At 51.8% G+C, this 24,274-nt stretch overlaps 7 protein-coding genes across 7 annotated transcripts; 3 read left to right on the top strand and 4 right to left on the bottom strand.

The window, feature by feature from the left end:
* Positions 1-1,094: 1,094 nt before the first annotated feature.
* BROUX77_000404 (uncharacterized protein) lies at positions 1,095-1,458 on the top strand (the record flags this gene model as incomplete). The annotated part of the gene is made up of 2 exons (XM_073748756.1): positions 1,095-1,097; positions 1,162-1,458. The coding sequence occupies 2 exons, from the start codon at positions 1,095-1,097 to the stop codon at positions 1,456-1,458; spliced, it is 300 nt and encodes a 99-aa protein (XP_073608641.1).
* A 318-nt stretch (positions 1,459-1,776) lies between these two features.
* On the bottom strand, positions 1,777-2,523 carry BROUX77_000403 (uncharacterized protein; the record flags this gene model as incomplete). Its single annotated transcript, XM_073748745.1, has 2 exons — positions 1,777-2,227; positions 2,321-2,523. 2 exons carry the CDS (start codon positions 2,521-2,523, stop codon positions 1,777-1,779), a joined length of 654 nt encoding a protein of 217 aa, XP_073608640.1.
* Positions 2,524-2,986: 463 nt separating this feature from the next.
* BROUX77_000402 (uncharacterized protein) lies at positions 2,987-4,059 on the bottom strand (the record flags this gene model as incomplete). Its single annotated transcript, XM_073748734.1, has 2 exons — positions 2,987-3,363; positions 3,432-4,059. 2 exons carry the CDS (start codon positions 4,057-4,059, stop codon positions 2,987-2,989), a joined length of 1,005 nt encoding a protein of 334 aa, XP_073608639.1.
* An 840-nt stretch (positions 4,060-4,899) lies between these two features.
* Positions 4,900-6,819, bottom strand: BROUX77_000401 (uncharacterized protein; the record flags this gene model as incomplete). Its single annotated transcript, XM_073748723.1, has 3 exons — positions 4,900-5,360; positions 5,432-6,601; positions 6,660-6,819. 3 exons carry the CDS (start codon positions 6,817-6,819, stop codon positions 4,900-4,902), a joined length of 1,791 nt encoding a protein of 596 aa, XP_073608638.1.
* Positions 6,820-8,271: 1,452 nt separating this feature from the next.
* On the bottom strand, positions 8,272-9,675 carry BROUX77_000400 (uncharacterized protein; the record flags this gene model as incomplete). The annotated part of the gene is made up of 1 exon (XM_073748712.1): positions 8,272-9,675. The coding sequence occupies one exon, from the start codon at positions 9,673-9,675 to the stop codon at positions 8,272-8,274; it is 1,404 nt and encodes a 467-aa protein (XP_073608637.1).
* A 9,595-nt stretch (positions 9,676-19,270) lies between these two features.
* Positions 19,271-21,247, top strand: BROUX77_000399 (uncharacterized protein; the record flags this gene model as incomplete). Its single annotated transcript, XM_073748699.1, has 1 exon — positions 19,271-21,247. The coding sequence occupies one exon, from the start codon at positions 19,271-19,273 to the stop codon at positions 21,245-21,247; it is 1,977 nt and encodes a 658-aa protein (XP_073608636.1).
* Positions 21,248-22,079: 832 nt separating this feature from the next.
* Positions 22,080-23,947, top strand: BROUX77_000398 (uncharacterized protein; the record flags this gene model as incomplete). The annotated part of the gene is made up of 2 exons (XM_073748688.1): positions 22,080-22,574; positions 22,649-23,947. 2 exons carry the CDS (start codon positions 22,080-22,082, stop codon positions 23,945-23,947), a joined length of 1,794 nt encoding a protein of 597 aa, XP_073608635.1.
* Between the last annotated feature and the right edge of the window lie 327 nt (positions 23,948-24,274).

The following is a 24,274-nucleotide window of genomic DNA, read 5'->3' as shown; positions in this document are numbered from 1 at the left end:
ACTTCTCAAATCCACCAACTCATAGACGTCTCATGTCTCATCAATGCCTTGGCCTCGCTCCACCGCCTACAAGTCATAACCCACAGTAGCATTGTCGGTCTGCATCCGCACCCCAGGCAAAAGACAGGCTCCTTTGCCTGCCAACCTCGAGGGGACCCTGGCTTCTAGAACAGATGTGATGGATGCACTCTGCAAGTGCAAGTCGTCACAATCTCCACGTAAAATGCATACATGCTGCACATGCTGCAGACCGTTGCACAAAATGGCAGCAGAGGATGGTTAACTGGACCTCAGATATTGCCGAGTTCATGCCAAGCTTGCTCGACTACTTCGTCTGGGAAACCCTCCCCGTCTTCCGTTCTCACAATACATAACTACACGCACACAAGTTGTGGTTCCTGGCCACATCGTCCACAAACACTGAAACAACCCCCCATAAAGCCAAGTCACAACCCTGCCTCCTGCTCATTACTAAAGCATCAGTGGGCAGCATTGGCCGGGCTTAGCTTTGCCAACGCCGCCATCTGTCTCGTGGTAGCGATCCTGTCGAGTTTCGCCCGGGCCCTTTTCCATTTCCCATTTGTCTAAATGTCTGAATGTCTGCAAGTGCAATGGCACTACAGACTGTCCAGCTCAACATCGTATCGTATCCCTATTTCCAGGTAGGCTGTTCTGGCTTTTGACTCTATGCTCAACAAAGGTGTGTTTCGTTCAGTTTCATCGAGTCCGTAAATCTTCCACTTTTACATATCTGAACACAAACTCGTAAGTCTTTGCTGTAATGTGGCAATTAAAAAAAAAAGAAACAAAAGTAACATTCTCTCCATAGCGCAAGATATTCAGAAAAAAAAGTCCAAGCAACAGTGCTCGATGACTGCACTCTATTTTGACTTCTGCTGGTGGTTGTGACAAGCAACAGTGGGTGCGATGGCCATGCTTACACCGCTTTAGGGTCATATTTAGGGTTATTCATGTTGAATCTTATCTTATCTCTTATAGAGTGGGCCTAAATGACCACATGGATTTGTAGCTTGTGAATCCACCAAGAACATCAACAATGACAATCGTAGCTATCCCATTACCCGTGGCCCAACATGGTGTGTCTCCTAGAACTGCAGCATATCACATTACTTTATGGCTCACTCACTAACGCTCTCCCAGAACAAAGACGGATGCTTTAACTATGTGCACATGCACCACCAGCGTAATGCTGATAACTTTGAAGACATGTGCAAAGACAAGTTGCCTGCCGATGAAATTTACGTGCCTCCCCAACATCAGCCCATCAATCCGGAAGACGAGGATGATGTGGTACCTGATCAACATGCGGCATTCGGCATTCAAAAGGCCACCCAGAATGTCAAGGAGACGGCTTGGAAGGACTTTGGGCTGGGACGTTTGATGAATAAAGGGCAACCTGCCGGCAAGACACCGTCCATCAAGAATCTTCCTCGGTAGAGGCGGCATTTGACAAAAGACTCAGGACGTGATGCCTGCGGTAAAGAATGCGGGATATTCTTACGTATGATTCCTTGATATTATGGCGAACAGTACTTGCAATACATCATACAAAGTCGCATGGCTGTACTACAGATGCCCAGAAATGAAGAAAAAAAAGTATCAAAACCATTGCTGATGAGATTATGCCCAAAAATACGTGTAAACAACAAAACGCCCGAAATGCGGTCCTTGAGCACCGCGTGATAAAGCCCGTTTTCAGATCCCACAAACGTCGCTCTATACTCCCCTTCCCTATCTCCAAACAACCAATACAGTCTACTTCTTCTCCAAATACGTCTCGCGCTCCAACACCTCAGGCGCAAACTTGACGAGAAATACGGTACGACCAGGCCACATCTCGCCGTCGTCAGCACGGCCGACACTATGAGCGCCAACCTTTGCGGGAAAGTTGGCGCCGTCGCATATGCCCTCGACGATGCCAGCGACAAAGGCCGCGCAGTTGAGTTGTGACATTTCGCGCGGCACGCTGATGAACTGGTTGACGAGCGGTTCGTTGTCAAAGATCATGTACTCATCAGGTGTGTCGGGGTTGGCTGATTTCTCGAGACGGTCGGCTTGCCGGCCAAATAGGTGCTGCCACACCGTCTGCTTGATAAAGGCCAGCACGGCGATAATGGTGAGCGGGCGCGTCTGCGTGCGCGTCGGTTCGCGGAAGAGCAGCAGGTCGAGGAGCTTGAGCCCGATGGAATGGCCCTGTAGGTTTAGTCTGCGCCGGCGAGGAAAAAAAATGTGTGTTAGCCTGTGAATCCACGGGGGCCGTCGGGGCGGGGCATTGGAGGCTGGGATTGGCGGTAGCTACCTCTGCTCTAGGTCCTGAATGCCGCGCACTCGGCACTGCGCATAGCCCACCATCTCGGCAAAAAGATAGGCAAAGCTGGCCTGGCTGAGCTCATTTGTGCGTGACCGGTTGAGCGGGCGGTTGTAGATGGTCTTGCCGGTGGACGGATACTTGAGGCTGGACTGCTCCTTTCCAGGGCCTTTGCTCGGCTGCAAGTCGGACATGGTGTGCGGGAAGATGGGGGAAAGGGGCTGGGTAAATCAATCGGAGCGAGGAGGCCAAACAGTAGCTGGCCCTCTGGTGGCGTGATCCCGCGACCTATCTTTGGCGTAGGGGAGCGATGACGTTGAGTTTGGAGGGTTTGCGAATGGAGAGCTTCAGGCGTAGCCGCCAATCAGCGCAGGCAAGGCTGCCCCACCTCATCCAGGCAATGGTAGTCTTGGGGCCCTGTAATTTCAGGGGGCTTTCGCAGTACGTACTGTCTGGATGACGGGAGGTCACTAAGTCATGTTGTACATGGATGGCATCTTATATATCACGAGAACCGGAAGCCATGTAAAACGTGTCAGCGTACTAGAAACACGTGCGAGAAAGAACAAAACCAATATTTATCTGTAATGCAATGTAAAACATAGACCAACTCCCAAAAACCTGGCAGTAAAGCCACCGTGACCACATCGCCCTCTACTAAGCAGCGGTCTTCTCCTTGTCCTTCTCAGTCTCCTTCTCGGCACTGTTCGCCACAGCCGGCTTGGAGGTCGCCAAAGCAGCTAGGCCTTTATCCTCGCCGCCAAAGAGGTAGTTCTCGTGCTCGCCAATGTTCTTTCCACCAGCCACCCAGCGCTCTCGGCGCGCAGCCTTGTGCTCCTGGGTCATCTTCCACAGAGCCGGCCAGAAGACGGAATGGTCGTACTCGAAGTTGAGCTTGCCGCCCTCAAACTCATCCCAGAGTTGATCTTCGGGCACGTACTGGTTCATGGCCTCGTTGAACTTGAGTTTGACAACGGTACGAGGGTCGATGAAGGGCGTGATGAGCTTGAAGAAGCCCCAGATCACCCATGGCACTGAGACTCTACAGTTAGCACAGACATGATCCAACAACACAGCAAGGGGGCCGACCAGGAGATATTACCATTGATAATGAGTGCACGGCCGAGACGCTCCGGGTAGTGCATCTGCAGCACGTTCAAACACTCCTTTGCCAGGCTCAGCGACGGCCCACTGCTCTTCTGGCCCTTGGCCGGCTTGAAATTGATGAGCAGGGCCAGCGTCTCCTGGCCCGGCGGCAGGAGATCCAGCACGCGTTCAACCATAAAAGCCAGATGCTCGACCTGGCGATGCGACGGCTGGGTGTTCTGGCGGCCGGGGCTGAGATACAGACACGGCCGGGCCTCGTTGTCGAAGCCGGCAATCATCTGCTTGCCCGTTTCGTTTTCCGGGCCAATGTGCTCGGGCGTCAGGTCGTCGAGGCCAAACTCGCGGCGCCAGGTCAGCGTGGCGAGCACGCGCTTCTCGGCCTCGGCCTCGTTCCACTTGGTCGCGCGCAGGTAGCGCTCCAGGCACTCGCGCGTCAGCCACATGCGCTCGTCGTCTGTCAGCGCGCCTGCCTTGCCCTTGGCTGATGGCACCTCGGTCCAGCCCCGCGCTCGCCCAAGCAGCGCTTCGTACTTGGCCTGCTCGGTAGCCGAGAGCGGTGTGCGAGCCGCGGGCACGCAGCCCGGCGCCGGCTGCGCGATGGGGGTCTTGAGGGCCTGGGCCATGGTGATGGGGGGAGGGAGGGGGGAGATGGAGCGTGAAAGTGGGAGGGCAGGAAGCGAAGGACGGGCTGGAAAAGAGGAACGGAAATGTGGCAATGAAAGTGCGTAGACTCGGCGGAGGGCGGGGGGCCGTGGACAAAGCGTTTTTGCAGTGTCTCGTTCTGTGCGTCGACGGTGAAGCTGTGGACGTGTGGTAGCAAGCGGTATACACAACGCTTTTGTTGTTACTGGCCTGGTGCTGTTATTACAACGTGAGCGCCTAATCAGCCCCTGGATTGTGGGTTCTGGCTGGCTTCTAGGCGGGCGGCTTCGTCGGATGTGCACTGGCGGCTGGGGAGGGAAGGGGAAGGGGGCCAATTGCTTGTGAAAATGGCGTCTTGTGCAAGTGCCTCAGTGGGTGTTCAAAAAGAACAAGAATAAGAATGCACGAGCTGGAAACGAAGAGTCTCTGTGAATATTGAAATGGCCATGAGCAAACTTGTCGTTTTTGTGTACTGGCGGTACAACGTGTGTACATTAACTGCAAGTACCACACCATTGTATTTTCTATGCACAGGTACCTCCACGTTGCACGACGGCTCAGCAAATATACTTTCAGACTACGCATCATGGCCGGCCCTAGCTTCGTAATCGTATCAAGAACAGAGATAGACAAAACTATTAGGTAGACAAAGGCCGTGTTCATAACCACCGTGCAGGACTTATATATACGAAACATAAAGCTTGTCTATACAATCCATATCGACAATTCATTCTATAGGCGTTTCTCAATGCCTTAGCTATTCCAAGCGTCTCTATCCCTACCTCGCCCTGGGTCTACCTGCGGCTCGGCCATCGACCAGCCTACTCATTCTCCTTTAGGGCCCATTGTTTTGCCCGCCCAGCGCCGACCTTGACTGCTAACACGTCCAACGCCATCTTGGCTTCGCCCTTGGTAATCCCTTCAACCTGATGAAAGAGCACGTCGATCAGGCCCACCTTGCTCAGCTTTGCGTTGTCCACAATCACTTTCCTAATCTCTGGAAGCAACTCAGGCCTCCTAAGCTCAAGGATCTGTGGTGCATTCGTAGCAGAGCCATCTGGCGCAGTCGCCATGGCATTGTTGGTGGCCGTTGAACTGGCTGTGTAGTTGGCCTTGCCGTTGGTAACGAGCGCTTCAAAGGCATTGGCCGGTGCAGATGGAGGCGGGGGTAACATCTTGGAATTTGTTGATGGGCCAGTTGTTGGCGGCCTTGTGCGCTTGACTGCGGGTTCCCAGTACTCTGTTGAGAAGGGGTCAATACTACCAGTCGGGGCTATAGAATCTGAACATGACAGCTGTCGTTAGCATATGAATGTCGGATGTATCGTAAAACGTGATCTGTGTCAAACTTACCAAGAACAAACTCCATCCGATAAGTGTACAGTCCTGGGACTGCATTGTACTGCTTTTCTGTTTCAAAACAGATACCTGTACTCTCCGGTTCCATGCTATTACTGAACGCCCCGCGCGCAATTCCCGCGTCCTCCGAGTCGTCTAAAAAGCCGTCCATATCATCTTCATCGTCAATCTCCTCATCGTCGTCGTCCAAGTCGACATCCTCGCCCAGCTCGTCATCAACCCACTCAGCCTCCGAGTCGTAGTCGTAGGCCACGCTCGGAAGCACTCTAGACCTTGGCCGCCGCGCCACACGCGCCATGAGGTCTCGGCCATAGTCGTACTGTGGGCCTGTAAGCGTACCGCAATATGCTGGCCGCACGTCTGTCGAGAAAAAGAGTGTTTTGACTGGGATTTGGTTTAGTTGTGCGCGCGATACCTCAATGCCCTTGTCGCCAAAGGCGCGCTCGCGGATGTCTTCGACCAGCCGCTTTACAGGCGGGTAAACCACGCCTCGCCGGACTGGCTTTGAGGGGAACTGGAAACTTTCCCTAGGCCGGAATGGTAACACGGGAATCTCCTCACCGCGCTTGTGCAACATGTAATCGTCAAGAATCTTGGATTTTGCAGCACAAGTTTCCGGATCCATTTTCTGGGCAGCCAGTGGCGCCATGCGCACGCTTTCCTTGATGAAAAATGGCTTGAAGGTCTTTCTATAGTCATTCTCCACCTTGTTTGTGGGTGTCGCGGTATCCGTTTTCGTCGTCGGTGTCCCTGATACACTCTTATCGAGCGGCTTCGTGGGTATTGGTCGCTTGAAGAACGAATTGAGGCGCATTTGACTGCGCTCCTTCTTGTCCTTTTCTTCCTGTATTCTGCGGTCCTCCTCCTCCTTCTTGCGCTTTTTTTCATCACGCTCTGCTTGTTTGGCAGCCCTTTCTGCATCGACCTTGGCCCTAGCAGCGGCCTTCTCAGCATCTGCCTTGGCCTTCTCGGCCGCCTTTGCTTGTTTTGCTTCCTCTCTTTCCTTCTTCTTGACCGCTTCTTCCTCGAGCTTCGTGGCCTTTTCGCTCGCTGTTAGTCGCTTGCGTTTATTTTGGTGTGTAATCGAATTGTCAGCTTGTTTTAGTTGATTCCCTAGTGGTGGGTTCGGCGCATTTGGTGTCGGCTTGAGTGATGGTAAACTAGCTACAGAGACTTGGCTGAGTTAGAATCTGTTAGAGGATAGGTGAAAATGAATACGCACTCTTTGCGGGCTCCCCCTTTTCTGGAGCATCGAACATGGCGAGGTCCTCGGACGGAACGCTGGACAGATCATCATCCGAAGAGTACTCGTCGTGCGATCGCTTCCGCGAAGCATCAACTGCCATCAGGTCTTCCGAGCCTTGTGATTCAAGAAGCGCCATGTTATGCTTGTATCTTGTTTGCACGGCCGTTGCTTTGAGATCAAAGTACACTCAAGACTAGCACTGCCGCTAATGTGGAGTGGGCTGAGGCGGACCAGGCGGGACACGCTAGCTATGGTTGTGGAGGGGGTGTAACGGAGTGGGTGGACGCGTGTCGAATAGGAGTAGTAAAGGGTGTTGGATGCCGAAGTTTGCGGTCCAGATGTGCCTATTTTTCTCTCCAGTGATGTCTGTTGTCATTCGTGTGTTGGGTTGGTTAGCTACCAATCGAAGCTCGGTAGCGGGTCACAAGGCTATGCAATGGCCTGAGCAAAATGAGCCGGACATTCGTTGCACCAGGTGAGGAAAAGAGCGCCAGGGATTCTGTGTAGGCGTGGTAATTGTTTAATTGGTGGTAAATTCGCGTCGGTCGTTGAGGTGAGGCTCTCCTTGTGAAGCAGGTCGAAAGTCGAACACGCGTGCCGCGCCGGCCTTAATTGGCTAGCTCGGTTAATATGCGGGGATTTATTTACTTCATCCAAGACGTCAGCCATTAACCCAGCAACTTCCCAACTTCTCACCTAGGCCCGCTTCTGGTTATCCCTGTCGGCCCCGACGACCGGCTTAGTCATTGTAGCTTGTTTCACAGCTGAGAACTCACTGGCGTCAACAGCGGACTATGAGGGTTTAGAGGAAGCAAGAGAGTTTTGGCCCTCATACTATAGGTCGATTCAGGCTGCTACCCTGCTAGCAAACACCCACACTCCACGGTTTCTTGGGCTGTCTGAGATAAGCGTCATGGACCTTCCCCCATGTCCGCATTCCCGAGCAATAGAGAGTGGCTCAGTCTGGCCCTATTGAGTCCAGTGGATATCATGACGATCGACTATCAAGCCTCACAAGTCCATTCCTTTCTTTTGCAGTGGCACTCGGGCAACTCTGTAGCAATTATAGAAGCGCATGATTTTGATTATTAAAGCATATCTAAGGTATGGTCGTTGTCAAGCAGAGAGCACAAAAATTAAACGAAAGTGATATCATGGGAGGCGCCCAACACCGGGACAACAAACGAGAGTAAAGAGGGAGGTGGATATCGGTGGTAAAATGCATAGATCGTTTTTCATTTACAGGCAAAATTGCAGAAGAGTATGCTTAATAAAAAGGCAAAAATACGAAGAGCAAAGAAAACGAAACCGAAGGACAACCAAGGGACATGAAAATAACGAACGACGGCAGGGTATTGTTGGTATGCAAATACAAGGCAAAGTAGAAAAAGAAAAGCGAGCGACAATGGAAGACGCTCCAGGGCGTCGTAGGAGGGACGTGATGGGAATCCTCAGTAACAAAGAAACCGGGAAGTGGAACTGAAAAAGTAGGGGGAGGGTGGCAAGTCAGAAAACATGAGATGGGAAGACATGTCGAGAATCGTGAAATAAAGAGGACGTCATATCACGTTGAATAGAGATCGGGTCTTTAGTCAGGGTTGGCAATGTAAAGGCGGCCAGACGTAAGCGTCATGGTGCGCTCGTCAACACTGCCTCGGCGCTTCAGGTCGTCAGTCGTGTTGACGCTCTTCTCTCTCTTGAGGGTGGCGTGCTGCTGCGACTTTGTGGCCAGCTTTGGCATCTCGTCCAATTCGCCGAGATTGTCAGCCTTTTCGCTGCTACCGCTATGGGTGCTATGAGCCTTGATACTAGCAGTTTCATCGGCAATGTTGACCGAGGCCATCATGATGCTAATGCCTTCAGTCGGTTCTTCCATTAGACTCCCGGCGCGCTCGGGAGTATCCCCAGGACTCCAGCGTCTGCTAGTAAAGGTTCCGGAAGGACGGTAGCTGACACGACGAGCGCTTCCAATGCTGTTGCGGCCGCTGCTGCCAGTGCGGCGGTGGTGCAGGCGGAGCGATTCGTCTTCTTCGCCACTGCTTTCGCCTTCGACCTCGGTGGCACTAAGACGGACAGGAACTCCGCCAACACCGACATGGGTATCATTGCCGGTAAAACCAGTAACCATGGGCTTGCCATGATGTCTGATTTTAGCGGCTACTTTGCCAGTGGCGCTGATGCCGGTGCTCGTACGACCACTGCCGTGCGAAGACGAGTGGCGCTGGCCACCAGCAACCTGGAGCGTCGCCCGCATTTTTTCGCGACGGCGCTGGGCAACAGCATTGGGGTCTTCCATCTGGATCATGTCGCTCCACACGGTAGCCTTTTGGCGGCGCAGGAGAGCTACATAGCTGGATTGTTGGGGGGGTATGGAGCCGCCGGATCGAGAGGAAGTCGAGCGTCGCACATCGAGGGTAGGCGAAGTACGGTAGGCGGCAGGCGGTGGCACGGAAGACGAGGTGCTGAAAGTAGTAACTGAGGGTGACCTCCGTGTATGTTGCTGGACATTAGACAGCATAGGGTTTTGGGCCTGTGGCTGCGGCTGGTACGAGTACTGCGAAGCAGGCGTGGCTTGGGGCTGCTGATGGGCCTGGTGGTAGTGCGAGTGCGGCTGCGGCTGGGCCTGATACTGGGCAGCAGGATGGTGCTGTTGTGAGGCGTACGTCGGCTGGGCATAGGCATGCTGGGAAGAGTACAGCTGGCGCTGCTGCGGCTGCTGGTACTGGCCCTGCATCTGGGCGGGATACTGCTGCATGGGAAGCTGGGCCGAGACCATTGACACCGACACCGAAGACGGTCTGCGTCGGGACTCGCGGGTAAAGGACGCAGTGGACGAGGATGAGATGACCCGCGAGTGCGAGCGAGGGTGGAACGAGGCTCCGGGATAGGCGGCTGAATCGGGCTGATGGGCAAAGTGGTTGTGGTGGAGATGATCTGGACGATGCGGATTGTGGGTGAGGGATGGTTGTAGATGTGGTGGTGAAGCTAGCATCTGGAATTTGTGGCACAAAAAGAAAAAACAAAGGCAGCAGAAGCAAGGCAACGGAGAGGGGGCCAAATCAATCAAACGGCCGCGGGGGGCAGATCGACCGATGTGGTGCGAAAAGAGACGAAGGCCAGGGAAAGCCCACAGCTGAGAAAGAAAAAGAGAGAGAGAGAAAGCCAAGGCCCGCCAGCGATGCAGCCAAAGAGAAGAAAATGTGGCGGGTGGGGTGGATTTGATAGTGGGTACGGCGGGATAATAAAGAGAAAAGATGTATGTACAGCGAGAAGAGACAGGCGAGTTTGGCCTGGAGGGAAAAAAGTCTAAAAAACAAGAACAATAAACTCGCAGTAGACGGGATAAAAAAAGAAGCCGTCGAAAAAAAAAAAAAAGCACAGAGCTGGCGCAAATGGGCAGGCAATGCGAGCAGTATCAATAGTAGAGTATAGGCTTGGCTTGGGCCAGGGAGCGCTTTTGTCCTTTGTAGGCGTGTTTTGTTTGTGCCCTGGAAGCCGGGGCGGATGAAAAGAGAAGATGGCCTGGTATGGTCAAGCTTGTCGTGAGACGAGAGGGCGACCTTGCGAAAATCAGATGAAAGAGGGTAGCAAGTGATTTCGTATAGCTGGAGACTTTGAAACAAGAGGGTTGTCTATGTGTGTGTTCGTGTGTGGAGAGTGCCCTATTTCCAGAGGTACTGAAAGCGTGGTCGAGGATGGACAAGTAGGTGTGCTTTGTATGTATGTGATGCGGGAAGGGGTCGTCGTCCGTATTGCAGCAGGGGAAGAGGAAGCGAAACGAAGAGAGGAGACAGAAGTCAAAGCCCGAAGACGAGAAGGAGGGGAGCCGCTATTCTAGATATATATATAAAAAAAAGTCGGGCGAGAAAAGGCAGACGGAGGCAAAGCCAAGTAAAGGCCCAGGTACAGGTACAAGTAGATGAGTTCAAGCAACGCAAAAAGAAATCGGAGATTTTTTTTTTTTCGTCGGCCTTCCCTAACGGTACGTACTGAGTATGTTGCTAAGGATGTTCTCAGGATGAGTTCAGCTCGGCTGGCCTGCGCAAGTGAGTACACAGGATGCCAAGTGAGGAGCGTTCGTGTTACTTGAGAAGAATGAAAGGGGACAGAGGGATGAGGCGGCAGAAAGACGGAGATGGATGGGCGTGGTGGGCGGCGATGCGGCTGCTGGGAAACAGGCGCAGGCATGGCCGAGATTATATACACACAAACATACAAGCATAGTTGCACATGGACTCGGCCAATGGCATGGCCTCGTGATAGTGATACGGGTGCGGAGAGAGCTAAGCCCAGTCAGTGGAAATACACACACACACGGTTATGTAACCAGGGTACCTGTGTGCGCCTACAGCCACTGCTTGTCTTGTATTAACTAGTTGACTAACCACATGCTTGACTAGTTATTCGTTGCAGCGACTTACAGCCGAAGCTTGATCCGTGCAAGGGCCCGTCTGACGCCCTAGCAGAAGCGGCCTTGGCCAAGGAATGGGATTTCACTTGGGCGACAGGAAATACACGGAACAGAGCCATCAGAAGGGACTTGGACTTGGCTCAAAGCATCCGAGTCACCACGGGCTTATTCGGGGCGTTTCCCCGGCGCGCTGGCTTTGAGGGCGATGAGAGCGACAGGGACACGGGCGGTGGTACAAGCATAAGGACAAGCTCAAACTCTCGCGCCCAAGCATAGCTGTATACCATGACTACAGCCTCCCGGTCAGCCTGTACGCGGGGGGCTCTGCAATGGCTGCTGGACAACTCTGTCGTGTCTCTTGAGATTCCAGATTGCAGACTGTGCATAACTAGCGGCACTGCTTCTAGCTTCGAGCAACTCTGCTCGACTTTGGCTTGTACTTGTACTTTTGCAACGCTCCAAGTCCAAGATACGTAGCATTTCTCAAATGACACGATGACGGGAGGAGCAGCCCGACATAAAATGCAAATAATTGTCAAAAAAGAATCCCCCCTCGCTAGCTCCCAATGGCCTATGCAACCTTCTGCTAGCGCCGCTGGCTCCCATAAGCCCAAACAACCGGTGGGCGGCTGGTGTTTCTCGTTTTTTTTCTTCTTTTTTTTCTCCCTCTCCTCTTTGGGCTGGCGCTTTAAGGATTAATGACGAAAGCCGGTGCTAAAGAGGGAGACAATAACGGCGGGGGGAGGAGGGGACGAGTGGTGGAGCTGGCCAGCACGAAAGTGACGAAGTTTTTCTTTGAAAAAAAAAAATACAGGTGCAAATTATAGTGCCAGCATGGCTTGGTGCTATATCCACACAACCACGCGTACCATCTCCCACTACCAACAAGGCCTGTCCAATTCTGGCTCCCCTCTGCGGCGCCTGTTTTATCTTTTGTCTCCCTTGATTCACAATTCACATTCACACCACGTTCATCAGAAACACACACTCCGCAAACAGCCGCACAATCCTTTTGCTTCTGCAAGACACCAAGACACCACATCCATCTCATCCTCACCAGCTTGTCACCCACTCGGGGCCCAAGTCAACACAACACCACTGCTAATGCCGGTCAATGCTAACTGACCCTCTGCTGTGCTCTGTGCTCTGTGCTTCGGCCTCTCGCAAAAAAAAAAGACAAGCCCCGACCCCCAGCACATGCTCCCTGGCTTTAAGTTGGCAAACAACCAGACTAGCTAAACATACATGCCTGTATTTCCTTTCATTCATGTCCTGTCCGTTTCCCCCTTCATCGTCAGCGTCATCGTCATCGTACTTGTCTCCTTGGTCTCTCTCCTTGACTGCAACTGAAGGAGTGAGTATGCTTGCTACTCGCCCTGCCCATGTACTACCACCATCTACACTGATGCGAGCGTTGGGCGTAATCCCAAAGGATGGTCCTTGTAGCTTTGTCCTGTGCTGAATCATGTCTCAGCCTTTGCCTTGCTGCTTCTGCTGCCATTGTTTTACACCTCGCCCTCTGATTGGCGTGGATAGAATGCACGTCGACTGGGCTCATGGACCAACCATTCTCACCACCCACCCACGTCTCAATGCGGGGATCGCGAGAGCTACACTGGTCGGTCCGTTGTTGGTATATGGGCTGAGGAAGGGAAAAGTCTACATTTGCCATTGGCCGTTGGCAAAGCCAGCAAGGAGCAACATATATCACGAACCAGCACCCCACATGGCGAGGTCGGGTCTGGAGGCCCTGCCCGATGCTTCTTGTGCACACAAGTGCGGACAAGCGAGTATACTTACAGCCAGCCAGCCAGCCATGCCCACATTCGCAGCTCGCAGGCTCTTTTTGGTTCGGGCTTTTGCTAGAGACCTGTGTCGTGCTTGTCTACTTCTCATGGGAAGGAATAGCGCCAAGATCACCGAGAGAACATGATCCAACACGTGCTCTGCCCTTGTTGGCTTGCGGTCTTTTTTTTCTTCTCTTGCTCCCCTCTCCTCTCCTCTCCTCTCCTCTCCTCTCCTCTCTTGACGATGCTTGTCTTGTGGGTTGCGTTTGTTTCACCTCCAACAATAAGGCCTGTTGGTATATAGTTGTACACATCGTTATCATGGCGGGTCGTGGTCTGCCTTGCTCGGGAGGAGACCACAAAGAGGGCCACTATACATGGAGTCGCACAGGCCAGAGATTGGTGGTCTGTGATCTTTTATTCATGATCTGGGGCCAAGGTTTGCTGTTTCCCAGCCCAGGCCGCTTCATGGTCCGGCCCCTGTGTTTGTCAGCGCACCAAGCCTTTGAAGTGTGGCACGGAGAGAAGCCAAGTCGACGCCAACTTGGGGTCCCAGACTGACTCAAGTACATAAGTTTTGAATATCGAGGGGCTGAGGCTCCCCTTATCCCGGCCTTGCCTGCACTTGTCCAAGCCTGCATCTGCATCTGCATCTGCATGTTTACTCTGTCAACAGGGTCTCCTCTTGCCTCCTCTTGCCTCCTCTTCTTTTCTCCTCCCCTTCGCTCGCTTAACCTGTTGCGTCTGTTCGTCCACGCTGCTGCTGCATCTTCCATACCTCTAGCCGCCTCTCACGTCTCTGGCTAGTCTTCTCTGATCGTGCTCTTCTCGCGATCCATGTCTTGTTTAACCTGCTTCACTGCGACGCTGACCCCTGTCTGCGCTTCCATGACAAAATTGACAGACCTTGGCGGAAATGACGGGAAATATAGCTCTCGTGCTGTTATATCTCTCACACTTGCACAGACTCGGCCTTTGTTCTCTCATATGTTTCTCGTATCATGTTGTTTGTTTCTTTGAATCATCTGTTGCTTTACAAGTAGAAATCATAAAGTCGTGAGAAAGGAGCCACGGCCCTGCGTTTTCTTTTGCTACTTTTTTTTTTCCGAAAGCTCTAGTTCACTTCTTGTAGCTTGGTCCTTCATTTCTCACGTCCAAGTCTCTCGCTCTACCTTTGCGGCCATGGCATATCCGAAGGACGGCTTGGGGAATAAAGTAGAGTCCGGAGAAGCAGGCCCGGGCCAAAGCAAACACTACAATTACAAGTAGAAAAACACCCGAAAATCCAACCAGAAAAAGGAATATTCCAGTTACCACGTCTTTAGCGTCAAGCCGGAATTCGTTATGCTACTATCTTTCCCCTCCCTCTCCCTCCCCTCCTCCCCACAAGCTCCATGTACAGGGCCTCTGACGTATGTGGCCCGGTGGCACAGCCTTATAGCCCAGGATGGCCCCTGTCACAGGGCTTTTGCCAGTAGAGAAGCCGTTGACACATAGAAATCAAGAGAAGAAGCCCTCTCTCTCTCTCTATATATCTCTGTCCGCTCTATCTCCGCTGGGCTTCAGTCTTGTGTGCCCATGGATTTTGGAGGAGCTCCCCGCAACATCGCCAGAAACACGGTCTTGTGTATTAACGGCCAAACCATTCCTGTTGCAGCCATTTGTTTTGCTTTAGAAAGAGAGAGAAAGGGAACGTCCACTTCTTCTCTTTCCTTTTGCCGCCGGTCCGATAAGCTTTTTTTTGTCTCCTCTTCTCGCCACCCTAGTGCTTGTTGTCTTCGTCTGGCTAACCCTATACAGACAAGCCTTCATTTAGCTCTGGTGTCGTTTTTGTTTCTTGGCACATACACAACATTTTCTTTGTCCTCGGGCTCGTCACTTGGGCCTCTCTTTGTGAATGAGGATGAATTCCTGTTTTGAACTTTCTATAACTAACTAACTATCAAGTCTTTTTTTCAAAAAAAAAAAAAAAATGAAATGAGACTACCTCCCCAGAACCTTTTTGGTCTTCTACTTCAATAAAAATCACGTCAATGACGTCATAGACAGAGGTGAACCCCTGTACCTCACACGTAAATAAGACTGAAAAATCTCAGCCGAGCCTTGTTTGTTCGCCTTTCTCGCAAGACCTCATCCCTTTTGGACTTCTCCCTTTTTCTAGATGCATGGAAAAACGCACGGAAGTTAATAAACTCGCTCCAGAGTCGCCTCCGTGTCTTGAACATATTTTTATTCTTTTACTCTGCCGCCTAACCCGTGATTCTCGTGGCACATGAAAGGGGGCGGACACACTGACTCTTGTTCCTGATTGTCAATCCGAAAGTTAGGTTTGTACTGCCGCAAACGAGGCGGAATGCTGCTGTGGCCCCAACTGTCTCAATTCCAGAAGCTTATCATGAAAAGAAAAGAAAAGAAAAGCACGGGACTGGCATGTAGGTACTCTCGTAAAGGGTGTATACGAGCGCGGCTCAATCTCGCCACGCCTCAGCTACACGTATCGCTGGACGTGTGGCAGCGTTGTGTCAGGGGCGATGGCTTTCACACTCACACATGAACTTAAAATTAGTGTCGTGCCGATTCTGCGCGTCCGTATGCACATGCGGACAAACGTCAGTCAAGGCATGCTTAACGTTGGAATTGTTTCAGACGATATGGGCTCCCTGAGAAGACATGCATATAGTGATAACAAGACCATAAATGCTTGCAGGAGCACAAGAAAAAAAACCAACCCATATTTCTGCTTGCCACAACTCCTTGCCGGGAAGTTCGATGGACATGGTGAGTATCTGCATACATGTAGCTAACTATCCCTACAATAACCAACCAATTATAGCTACATGTGTACGTACATACATACATACATACATACGTGCGTTGTTATAGGGAAACAAAGGAGTTACATATGTTCAAGCATAACGATTGGACTCGGTCCAAGGCCACTAGAGTTGGCGGTGGGCATCAATGTTACACGAGCTTCCAACCCACACCCAAAACGACGGCACCCAATAGCGTAGACATTAGATAGCCATGTCAGCTCGTATTTACATGGACGAATGTCAGTCTACGCGCATGAAAGGAGCTCAATGACGTCTATCAAAACCCAACGTGCTATATATATGTTTGACTTCAACTGCTTTGGTCGTTGGCGCCCTCTTCTTCAAGTACTCACTCCTGAGACATGGCTACAAGCGCCGTCGCTACACACAATAAAGGATAGTTAGCCCCTGTCTACCATGCTGCTAGACATGAACCAACTCAACGACTTCCGGGCTGCCTCATAATCACGTCCAAATATTTCCTACTCATCAATCCAGGGGCTTTTTTTGTTGGTTTCTTTTTCCCTTTACGATTAGCGGAAAGCATATATACAACTAGTGCAACCATAAAGATTTATCCCTACTAACACCCCCATATCGAAGAATGAAGAAAAGAAAAAAACGGTAAAGTGTTGTGTCGCATGCAGAGGCTGGATGACAAGGACCGGCCTTCAAACCATCTACGTGACATGCTTACAAACCTTCTTCAATTCTTCAATGTAGAGGTTGAAGTTTCAACAAATAAACAGCAGCAGTCCGCTCCATATTCGCATCTCACTTGCATTCTGTGTCTAAAAGTACGTTTTGGACTTTGGGCTTTCGGAGGGCTGACGATGTCTATCCCTTGTTGCAATTCTGCACTGCTACCTTGCATTATTTAGGCGAAGGGATTGTGCAGAGAACGAGAACCGCATGGCTCATGTAAAAGTAGCTGCACGATCAGAGGCAGGATGCACACCTTACAAATATATGGTCTTTTTACATGATATGTGCTCATACCTGTACTAGCAATCGTATCACATCACATCACATCTTGCACAGAAATCCAAAGGGACCTGAAACACCGCCTGCGATAGTGTGGGCTGCCATGCAAGTTGTGATTGAAACTGTCTTAGGGTTGTGTGCCTGTACCTGTATACACACACTCTTCCCCTGTGTGAATAGGGGATTTTCCCCGCCATCTGCATATTGACGATTTACGGACCCACGCACAGATAAGAGAGACGGTGATGGAGTCTTGTGCTGGCCGTGTTTATATTTGTATGAGCAGAGTAGTAGCTGCAGTAGCTGCACTCAAGTGGCTGCCGTCTGAAGGGGTCCTTTGGGGTAGTATTTCGATTTGCCCTTGTTAACTTGTGATCGACAGATAAAAAGCAAGAGGCCAGTCAAGCAGGCAGCCCAGCCAAAGTTCGTCTTGTCAAGTTGACGTTCTGGGGTGGCTAGTCTGCAGCTGAAAAGAAAGGAAGCCAAGGGGGGAAGGAGAGGTGGGTTGGAGAGGTAAACCCTTGGTGAAGCAAAGATGATCGCATTATATACAGACCCTAATGAATGTTTTGTGCAAAGTCTGGTGATTTGATAGATCATCAGTTAAGAAAGTCACAGATGTGAGCAGGTAGCACCGGTTACATGTACCAAAGACACTGCGAAAGACATGACCAACAAGTGAGATGTGAGCAGCCAATGAGAGCTAGTTGACGAAGGATAGAGACAAGAATGTATGCAAGTAGAAAGTAAGCACAAAGACGCCAAGTAGCACGCAGATGTGTTGATTAGATGATTGGATCGTATGGTTCTGGGAGGAAGAGGTTGTATCCCGTCCCACAGCCTGAGCCAGCCACAAAGAACACACATGCTGGTTGCCAACTTCTTCTGGGCCTTCTTTTTCGTCTCTTTTTTTTCTCCGACGCGGACGCGAGATTCTGCTTTAGCGGCAATGGCTGGTTCATTGGCCATTGTCCTGGTGAAGGGCGAAGCCGATACAATAGTTTTCTAGCGAACTACTGGTAGTTATTTACATTCACATGTCACACTTGCTGCACAGACATTTTCTTTGGGACAGACAAAAAAAAGGGGACGTCTGAGAGTGAGCTGGGCAAAGATCAGACCAGAGGTTGATTGTGGCAGCAGATACAGGCCATGCGGGCCCTGTATGTGCCTGTATCAGGCGCTCACGGTCCGGTCGGAGGCGGCGTTGTTACAAGAAGTCGAAGGGCTCTTGTTGGTGACCCAAGGGCGAGCTGAGGGAGAGACCCAGAGACACAGACAGGGACCATGGAGCAGAGTTTCTGTCTTGGACAAATATCCGGGCCTCCTTTAACTGTGCCTGAAAACCCGTCGACCCATGGACGCGCTGGGAGCCACTGTAAGATTTGGGTGATGGCTGTGTTCTGTCCGACCCTTAACCTTGCCAAGTGGGCGGTGGTATTTGAGTTTGTGGTCTTGGGGCAGAGACGAATGACACTGATAGTTAACTTGAGCGGTTGTGATAAGTGGGGCATCTAGCATCTAGCATCTAGCATCTAGACGACCCGATGGATTATGTAACTCTGCATCCAGCCGCAGCTGCACCCAATATAAGAAGCACAGAACAAGACACAGTGCAAGTAGCACAAGGCATCAACTAGTTAGTGCGTGGTGAACAACGACCAGCCTCAAACACCAGAAACACACCTGCAAGTATGAGAATGCATATGCACTTCTTCTTTCCCCGCACTCATCCCATATCCACCCAGGCAGCCAGCCGTTCTCTAAATTGTCGTTCTTCTGCACCCCGGGGGCCGCGCCGCCTCCTTGACCAGGCCCTGGGATACTTGGGGTTTGGCACATCCCAGGATAATCAGATGGTGATTTTGTTGTGCAGACGACTTTCCAATGCTGTTCCCTGCCTCGATGCAGAGATACAACCAGGTACAATCCAGCCCAGCCCACACCAACGCACAACAAATAACAAAAACAGCCAGCCGCCGGCGCCAGGTCAGCCACCCCCGGCAGTGGGATGGGATGGCGGTGAAAGGGCGGAAAAAGATGGAAATGCTGTGTAGGCTGCAGATCCAACATCACCCATCACAGATCCCTTGCCTTGTGTGCCTTTCTCTGGCCGCGTGGTATTTATAGTGGCCACCACCCTCTGGCCTGCCAGTCTGCGACGCCGGTGTTTGGAGTGGCGCGTTTCCTTTCGCCGAGATTTTTGTGCACGTCTCGTCTTTGTTTGTCCTTCCCCGAACAAGGCGGCCGGTTCTTCAGGTTTCTCTGTTGTTTTGCTTCTTCTTTGCCTCTTTTTCTTTTCTTGCTCTTCTATGCCTCTTTCTCTTTACCGTGCCATTGTCTGCTTCGCTTATTTTGATACTCGCCTTTCCTTTTTTACATCGTGAAGGCTTTTTTTCTCTTCATTCACTCTTTATTTTCTCTTGACTGGTCCAAGGGAAAACTCTCAGTTCTTTTCCAAAGCCAACATCCCCATACGTGCTATTAGAAAGGGACATATCAAGCCTCTTGCTCTTCGTCCCGAGCTGTAGTCTCTTAGACCGACTGTTTCCCTCCCTACTCTTCACACAATTCCACACATTCTCTAGCATGAGGTTGCTCAACACTCTGACACACCGTTTGTCAGAGTTCTCACACGGAAATATCCCTGAGTACGCCATTCTTTCCCACGTTAGAGAACCCGATGACCCCTCACTTCAAGATCTTGTTTCTGGGACGGCGTCCACCTACCGCGGCTACCGCAAGATCAGCGGCAGCTGTCGTCAAGCCCAAGAAGACGGCTACGAATGGATCTGGATTGACAGCGTATGTATCGATCAGACCTCGCCCTCCGATATCTCAGAGTTCATCAACTCTTGCTACTGCTGGTATCAAGACGCCACAGTATGCTATGTCTACCTGGGCGACGTACCGCGCTTTTACTTTGGCGACTCACAGTGGTTCGAGCGTGGTTGGACACTGAGTGAGCTGATTGCTCCGCGCGACGTCGAGTTCTATGCTGCGGATTGGACAGAGATTGGCACCAAAAGCAGTCTAGAAACCGAACTATGTCACATCACCGGCATCCGTGCCGAGGTCCTGCGAGGCACAGCGGCGTTAGCTACATGCAGCGTGGCAGAGCGCCTGAGCTGGGCAGCTCGTCGATATACTTCAAGACCAGAGGACGAGGCCTACTGTCTCATTGGGCTTTTCGGCATCAACATGACAATCATGTACGGCGAAGGCCGGAAAGCCTGGACTCGACTGCAAGAGTTGATTCTCCAAACAACCGAAGACCTTTCATTGCTGGCTTGGTCACCAAATATTTACCGCAACTCTGCCGAGGTAAAGAATGCCGAGAATTACTCTGGATGCTTGTCTCCAGGGTACTTTAGTTTCGGCCGACCCGACCTCTCCACCTTTATGCCATCAACACGCTTCGGATGTGACGATACAGATTCTATAATGTACCCCGATGTCACAACTCTCGAGTGGCGCCATGTCCAGCGTCATGTGAGCCGCAATTCATCATCAAAGACCAGCCAGTTTGCCTATGACGCCCCTGTCATCAATAATAGAGGAATTGAAATGACGTTGTTGGTTGATCCGTTGGCAGGTAAAGATCCGACAGGGGACATTGAGGCCGCCGATGACGCTACTGAAACTGAGGTACTGGCATGGCTGTTTACCGATGTGGTTACTAGCGGAAACTTGTCGCCAATTCCAATGACCACCAGTGACAATAGCTCCTCCAGAGTTGGTAGTCGGAAAATGATGGTTTGTGTGTGGATGACTGTTTACCGGCCATCTCGTTCGTGGAACGGAAAGCTCTGGGCCCGCAGAACACCAGGAAAGTCTCCTGTCGCAGTGCCAATGATATTCCGCAGCCGCTTCCACCCTAAAAAGATGTACCTACAGCGGAGCGCAAACACACACCAACATGTCGCCTCCTGGAAGACCTCGCCGCAGTCAAGCGACTCTTTGTCATTTGTTGATCTGGCCCCCCCATCAGAGGTTACGCGTTCTCTGAACATCCGCGTCATGAACAATACAGACACAGGTCCACTGCGAATCATATCGCATTACCCTGCCCCCGCAAAGCTAACGCACCCCCAGCTAGCCAAGGGTGTTGACGGCAGTCTCTCCGGCATACCCATAACCGACTTCCGCGCTGCAACAAACACCGGCCTCCAGGTCAACGCATCAGGCGCCCTCAAGTTCTTCCTCATGGGAGCCGACCCCGCGAGCGATGCGCAATTTGTCGTCATATTCGGCGAGCGCGAGGACTCAGGCAACGTGTTCTGCCACGTTGAACAGACAGACCTGCCGTTAGATGCCGGCAAGCGTCCGTTCCGCCGCGCATGGTCGCCGGATCTCAAGGGCGGAGCCATCTCGGGTGTCGCTGCCGGCGCGCACGACGAGCTCACAGACCGAAGCTTCCTGCTCCTGGCCTGTGGGACGGCAGTGGTGACTAAAATAAAGAAGCGCCGGGATGGCCAGTCGGGCAAGTATGTGCCAACGCTGGTGGTTGTGTGCCACAAGGACGGCCGCAAGTTCTTTGACGCAGCAGGACGTGAGTCAGGCTAAGACGGAGGGAATGGCCCCCTGCGAGGCGGTCGAGCACATGTTGTACATGTGTGTGTAGCAGTAGATTTGTTTTGAGGCGGTGTATGATTTGCAGAGGGTGTAGCTTTATGTTCAGCTTATGTCACGAAGAAACGTCTAGTTGATGGGTTGGGGCTTCGGTGTGGCTTATTGAGTCAATACAAATATGAGTCTTTTTTTTTCTTTTGAGAATTGTATCACGTGCGTTAAAATTCGCCCGAGACGAAATGTGAGGCTGTATTAAACTACGGGTTCTGAGCCATAGTAACTACCCAAAACGCCCAGGTTGAAGGAACACATGAAGTCGTGTAGTTGCTCCCGCCCCCCCATTAACGTTTATGATGCACCAAGTGGACCCGGAAGCAGGTCTGTCTGCATTCTGATTGGCTGCGTTTGTAAGCCTCCCCTCTAAGCGTCAGGGGTCGAGGGGGAAGGAAACGGCAGGTGACGGATTGCAACTGCCCAGAGAGCGTTTCGTCATCGACTTTTTTGGAGAGGAAGGAAGCTCCCTACACCAATTTGTGACGGAACTGCTCTTTCGCGCTTCCCTTATATGTCTCATTCCGTTTGCTGTCTAGTTGCCTTTTCTCTCTTCCTTCCTCATCATCTTATTTATCATCCGTACTTATCTACTTCTTTCAGCTTTGGTAACTATTTCTCTTTGTCCTTTTTTTCTCTTCTTCACATTCCCATTGCTCGAGTTTTTGCCATTGAACCTTTTTTGTGAATCTCTTCTCTGATTCCACAGCCAATTCCGCCCAGCCATCCGTTATCTCCAGTCATTACATCATCGTTCACCATCACCAACTGCAACATGGTTAGCAACCACTACAACCAATCAGGCTTCAACCCCGAGGTTGACATGAGCCGTCTTAGCAATGAAGCTCTGCACCAGCAGCCGTACAATCCGTACGTCCACGCCTCGTGGCTCCAGCACCGGCCATCGACTCAGAGCCTGAACGTAGCCCCGGCGCCTGTTCCCATGCCTGCTCCTGCGCCTGTTTCCACTGCTGCTTCAACTTCAAAGCAGACTCCTGCGCAGCGCGCATTTGTGCTTGGCGACTTCTCGCACAGCAGCTCCGCCTCCAAGAACACCGTGTGTTACTCTTGTGCTTCGCAGCTGAGCGCTCAACAGCATGCGCACATGGTCCCGCAAATGCATGGCCAAGAGTGCGTGCTTTGCGCCTTTCAGTCAAAGGGCCCCGAGGTGTACACCGAGCCCTTTTGCTCCTTCTTGACCGACAACCCAACCATCTTCCATGCCGTCGAGTACTTCAAAGAAAAGCTGGGAGAGGCTGGTTTCACTGAGGTACAATCAACCCTATAAAGTACTCGAGCCCTGTATCATGGTTTTTTGCCACTAACATCTCGTCTTCTGTACAGCTCCCAATGCGCGATAACTGGCAAGGCAAAGTCCAACCTGGCGGCAAGTACTGGTCCACCCGCAATGGCAGTGCCTTGATTGCTTTTGTTGTTGGCGAGTCTTACAAGCCCGGCAACGGTGTCGGAATGATTGCCGGCCACATCGATGCCCTCACAGCCAAGCTCAAGCCTTTGAGCACGAAGCCGAACCGTGCAGGATACGTTGAGCTGGGCGTTGCGCCGTACGCTGGTGGGTTGAACCCGACTTGGTGGGATCGCGATTTGAGCATTGGTGGCCGTGTCGTTGTGCGCGACCCATCGAGCGGCAAGACGCGCACAAAGCTAGTGAAATTGGGCTGGCCCATTGCCCGCATCCCCACCCTGGCCCCTCATTTTGGTGTTGGTATGATGGGTAACAACAACGCCGAGACCCAGGCTGTCCCCATTATTGGCCTTGACAACTCGGACCTGTCCACAGCTTCGCCTCCGGCCCAGCCGCTGGGTGGTGCTGGATCGTTTGCTAGCAAGCAGCCCCCTAAACTAGTCAAGCTGATTTCTAAGGAGCTGGGTATCAGCGACTACAGTCTCATTGTGAACTGGGAACTAGAACTGTACGACTCTCAGCCCGCCCAAACTGGCGGTATGGACCACGAGTTCATCTTTGGCGGTCGTATCGATGACAAGCTGTGCAGCTGGGCCGCCCTTCAGGGTCTGATTGCCGCCGAGCATAAGCCGTCGGACAGCTACATCAAGCTGGTCGCTCTCTTTGACGACGAAGAGATTGGTTCCCTGCTGCGCCAGGGCGCCAAGGGAAACTTCCTGCCAATGGTGATTGAGCGCTCGGTCGAGGCGCTCGCCGGCGCTAGCGCTGGCACAACCTTTGGTCCGGGTCTTCTGGGCCAGACCTACTCGCGCTCGTTCCTCGTGTCGGCCGACGTCACGCACGCTGCCAACCCCAACTTCCTCGGCAGCTATCTCGACCAGCACATGGCGCGCCTCAACGTCGGCGTGACTATCTGCGCCGACAGCAACGGCCACATGACCACCGACGCCGTGTCGACGAGCGTGCTGACCCGTGTCGGCGAGCTGGCGGGCTGCACGACGCAGACGTTTATGATTCGCAATGATAGTCGTAGCGGCGGTACGGTTGGCCCGACTTTGTCCAGCATGATGGGCGTCAAGGCTGCGGATGCCGGTCTGCCGCAGCTGAGCATGCATTCGGTGCGCGCGACTACGGGATCCCTGGATCCTGGTCTGGGAGTCAAGTTCTTCAAGGGCTTCTTGGACCTGTGGGAGCAAATTGACGGAGAGTGGCATTAAGCTATGAACAGTGATGATATACATGTAAATACGCAGGAGGATCATGGTGTTGTTGAGACAGCAGATTGGTTGTCGAATTTTTTATTTTTTGTCAAATGCAATTTGCTTCATATTTACTAGTGTCATTAATGACAACATATCAGACACAAATATCACAAGACTAATTGAAAAGCAGGGTTTTTTTTGATTATGTTTATTGCGTATATTGGTTGGGTGCTTATTAGGCATTATCCAGTATGGTATCATTCTATAGATGGCATGAAATAAAAAAGAAATGTCGAAGTGAAAATGAAGGTGGAAGAGAAAGTGAAGTGAAAAGAAATGAAC

Source organism: Berkeleyomyces rouxiae (assembly GCF_048999995.1).
Source record: "Berkeleyomyces rouxiae strain 22BRR77 chromosome Unknown BrBRR77_ptg000001l, whole genome shotgun sequence".
In the NCBI taxonomy this organism is placed as follows: domain Eukaryota; kingdom Fungi; phylum Ascomycota; class Sordariomycetes; order Microascales; family Ceratocystidaceae; genus Berkeleyomyces; species Berkeleyomyces rouxiae.
The sequence above is the reverse complement of the archived record's forward strand: the minus strand, read 5'-3'. Positions and strand labels throughout refer to the sequence as shown.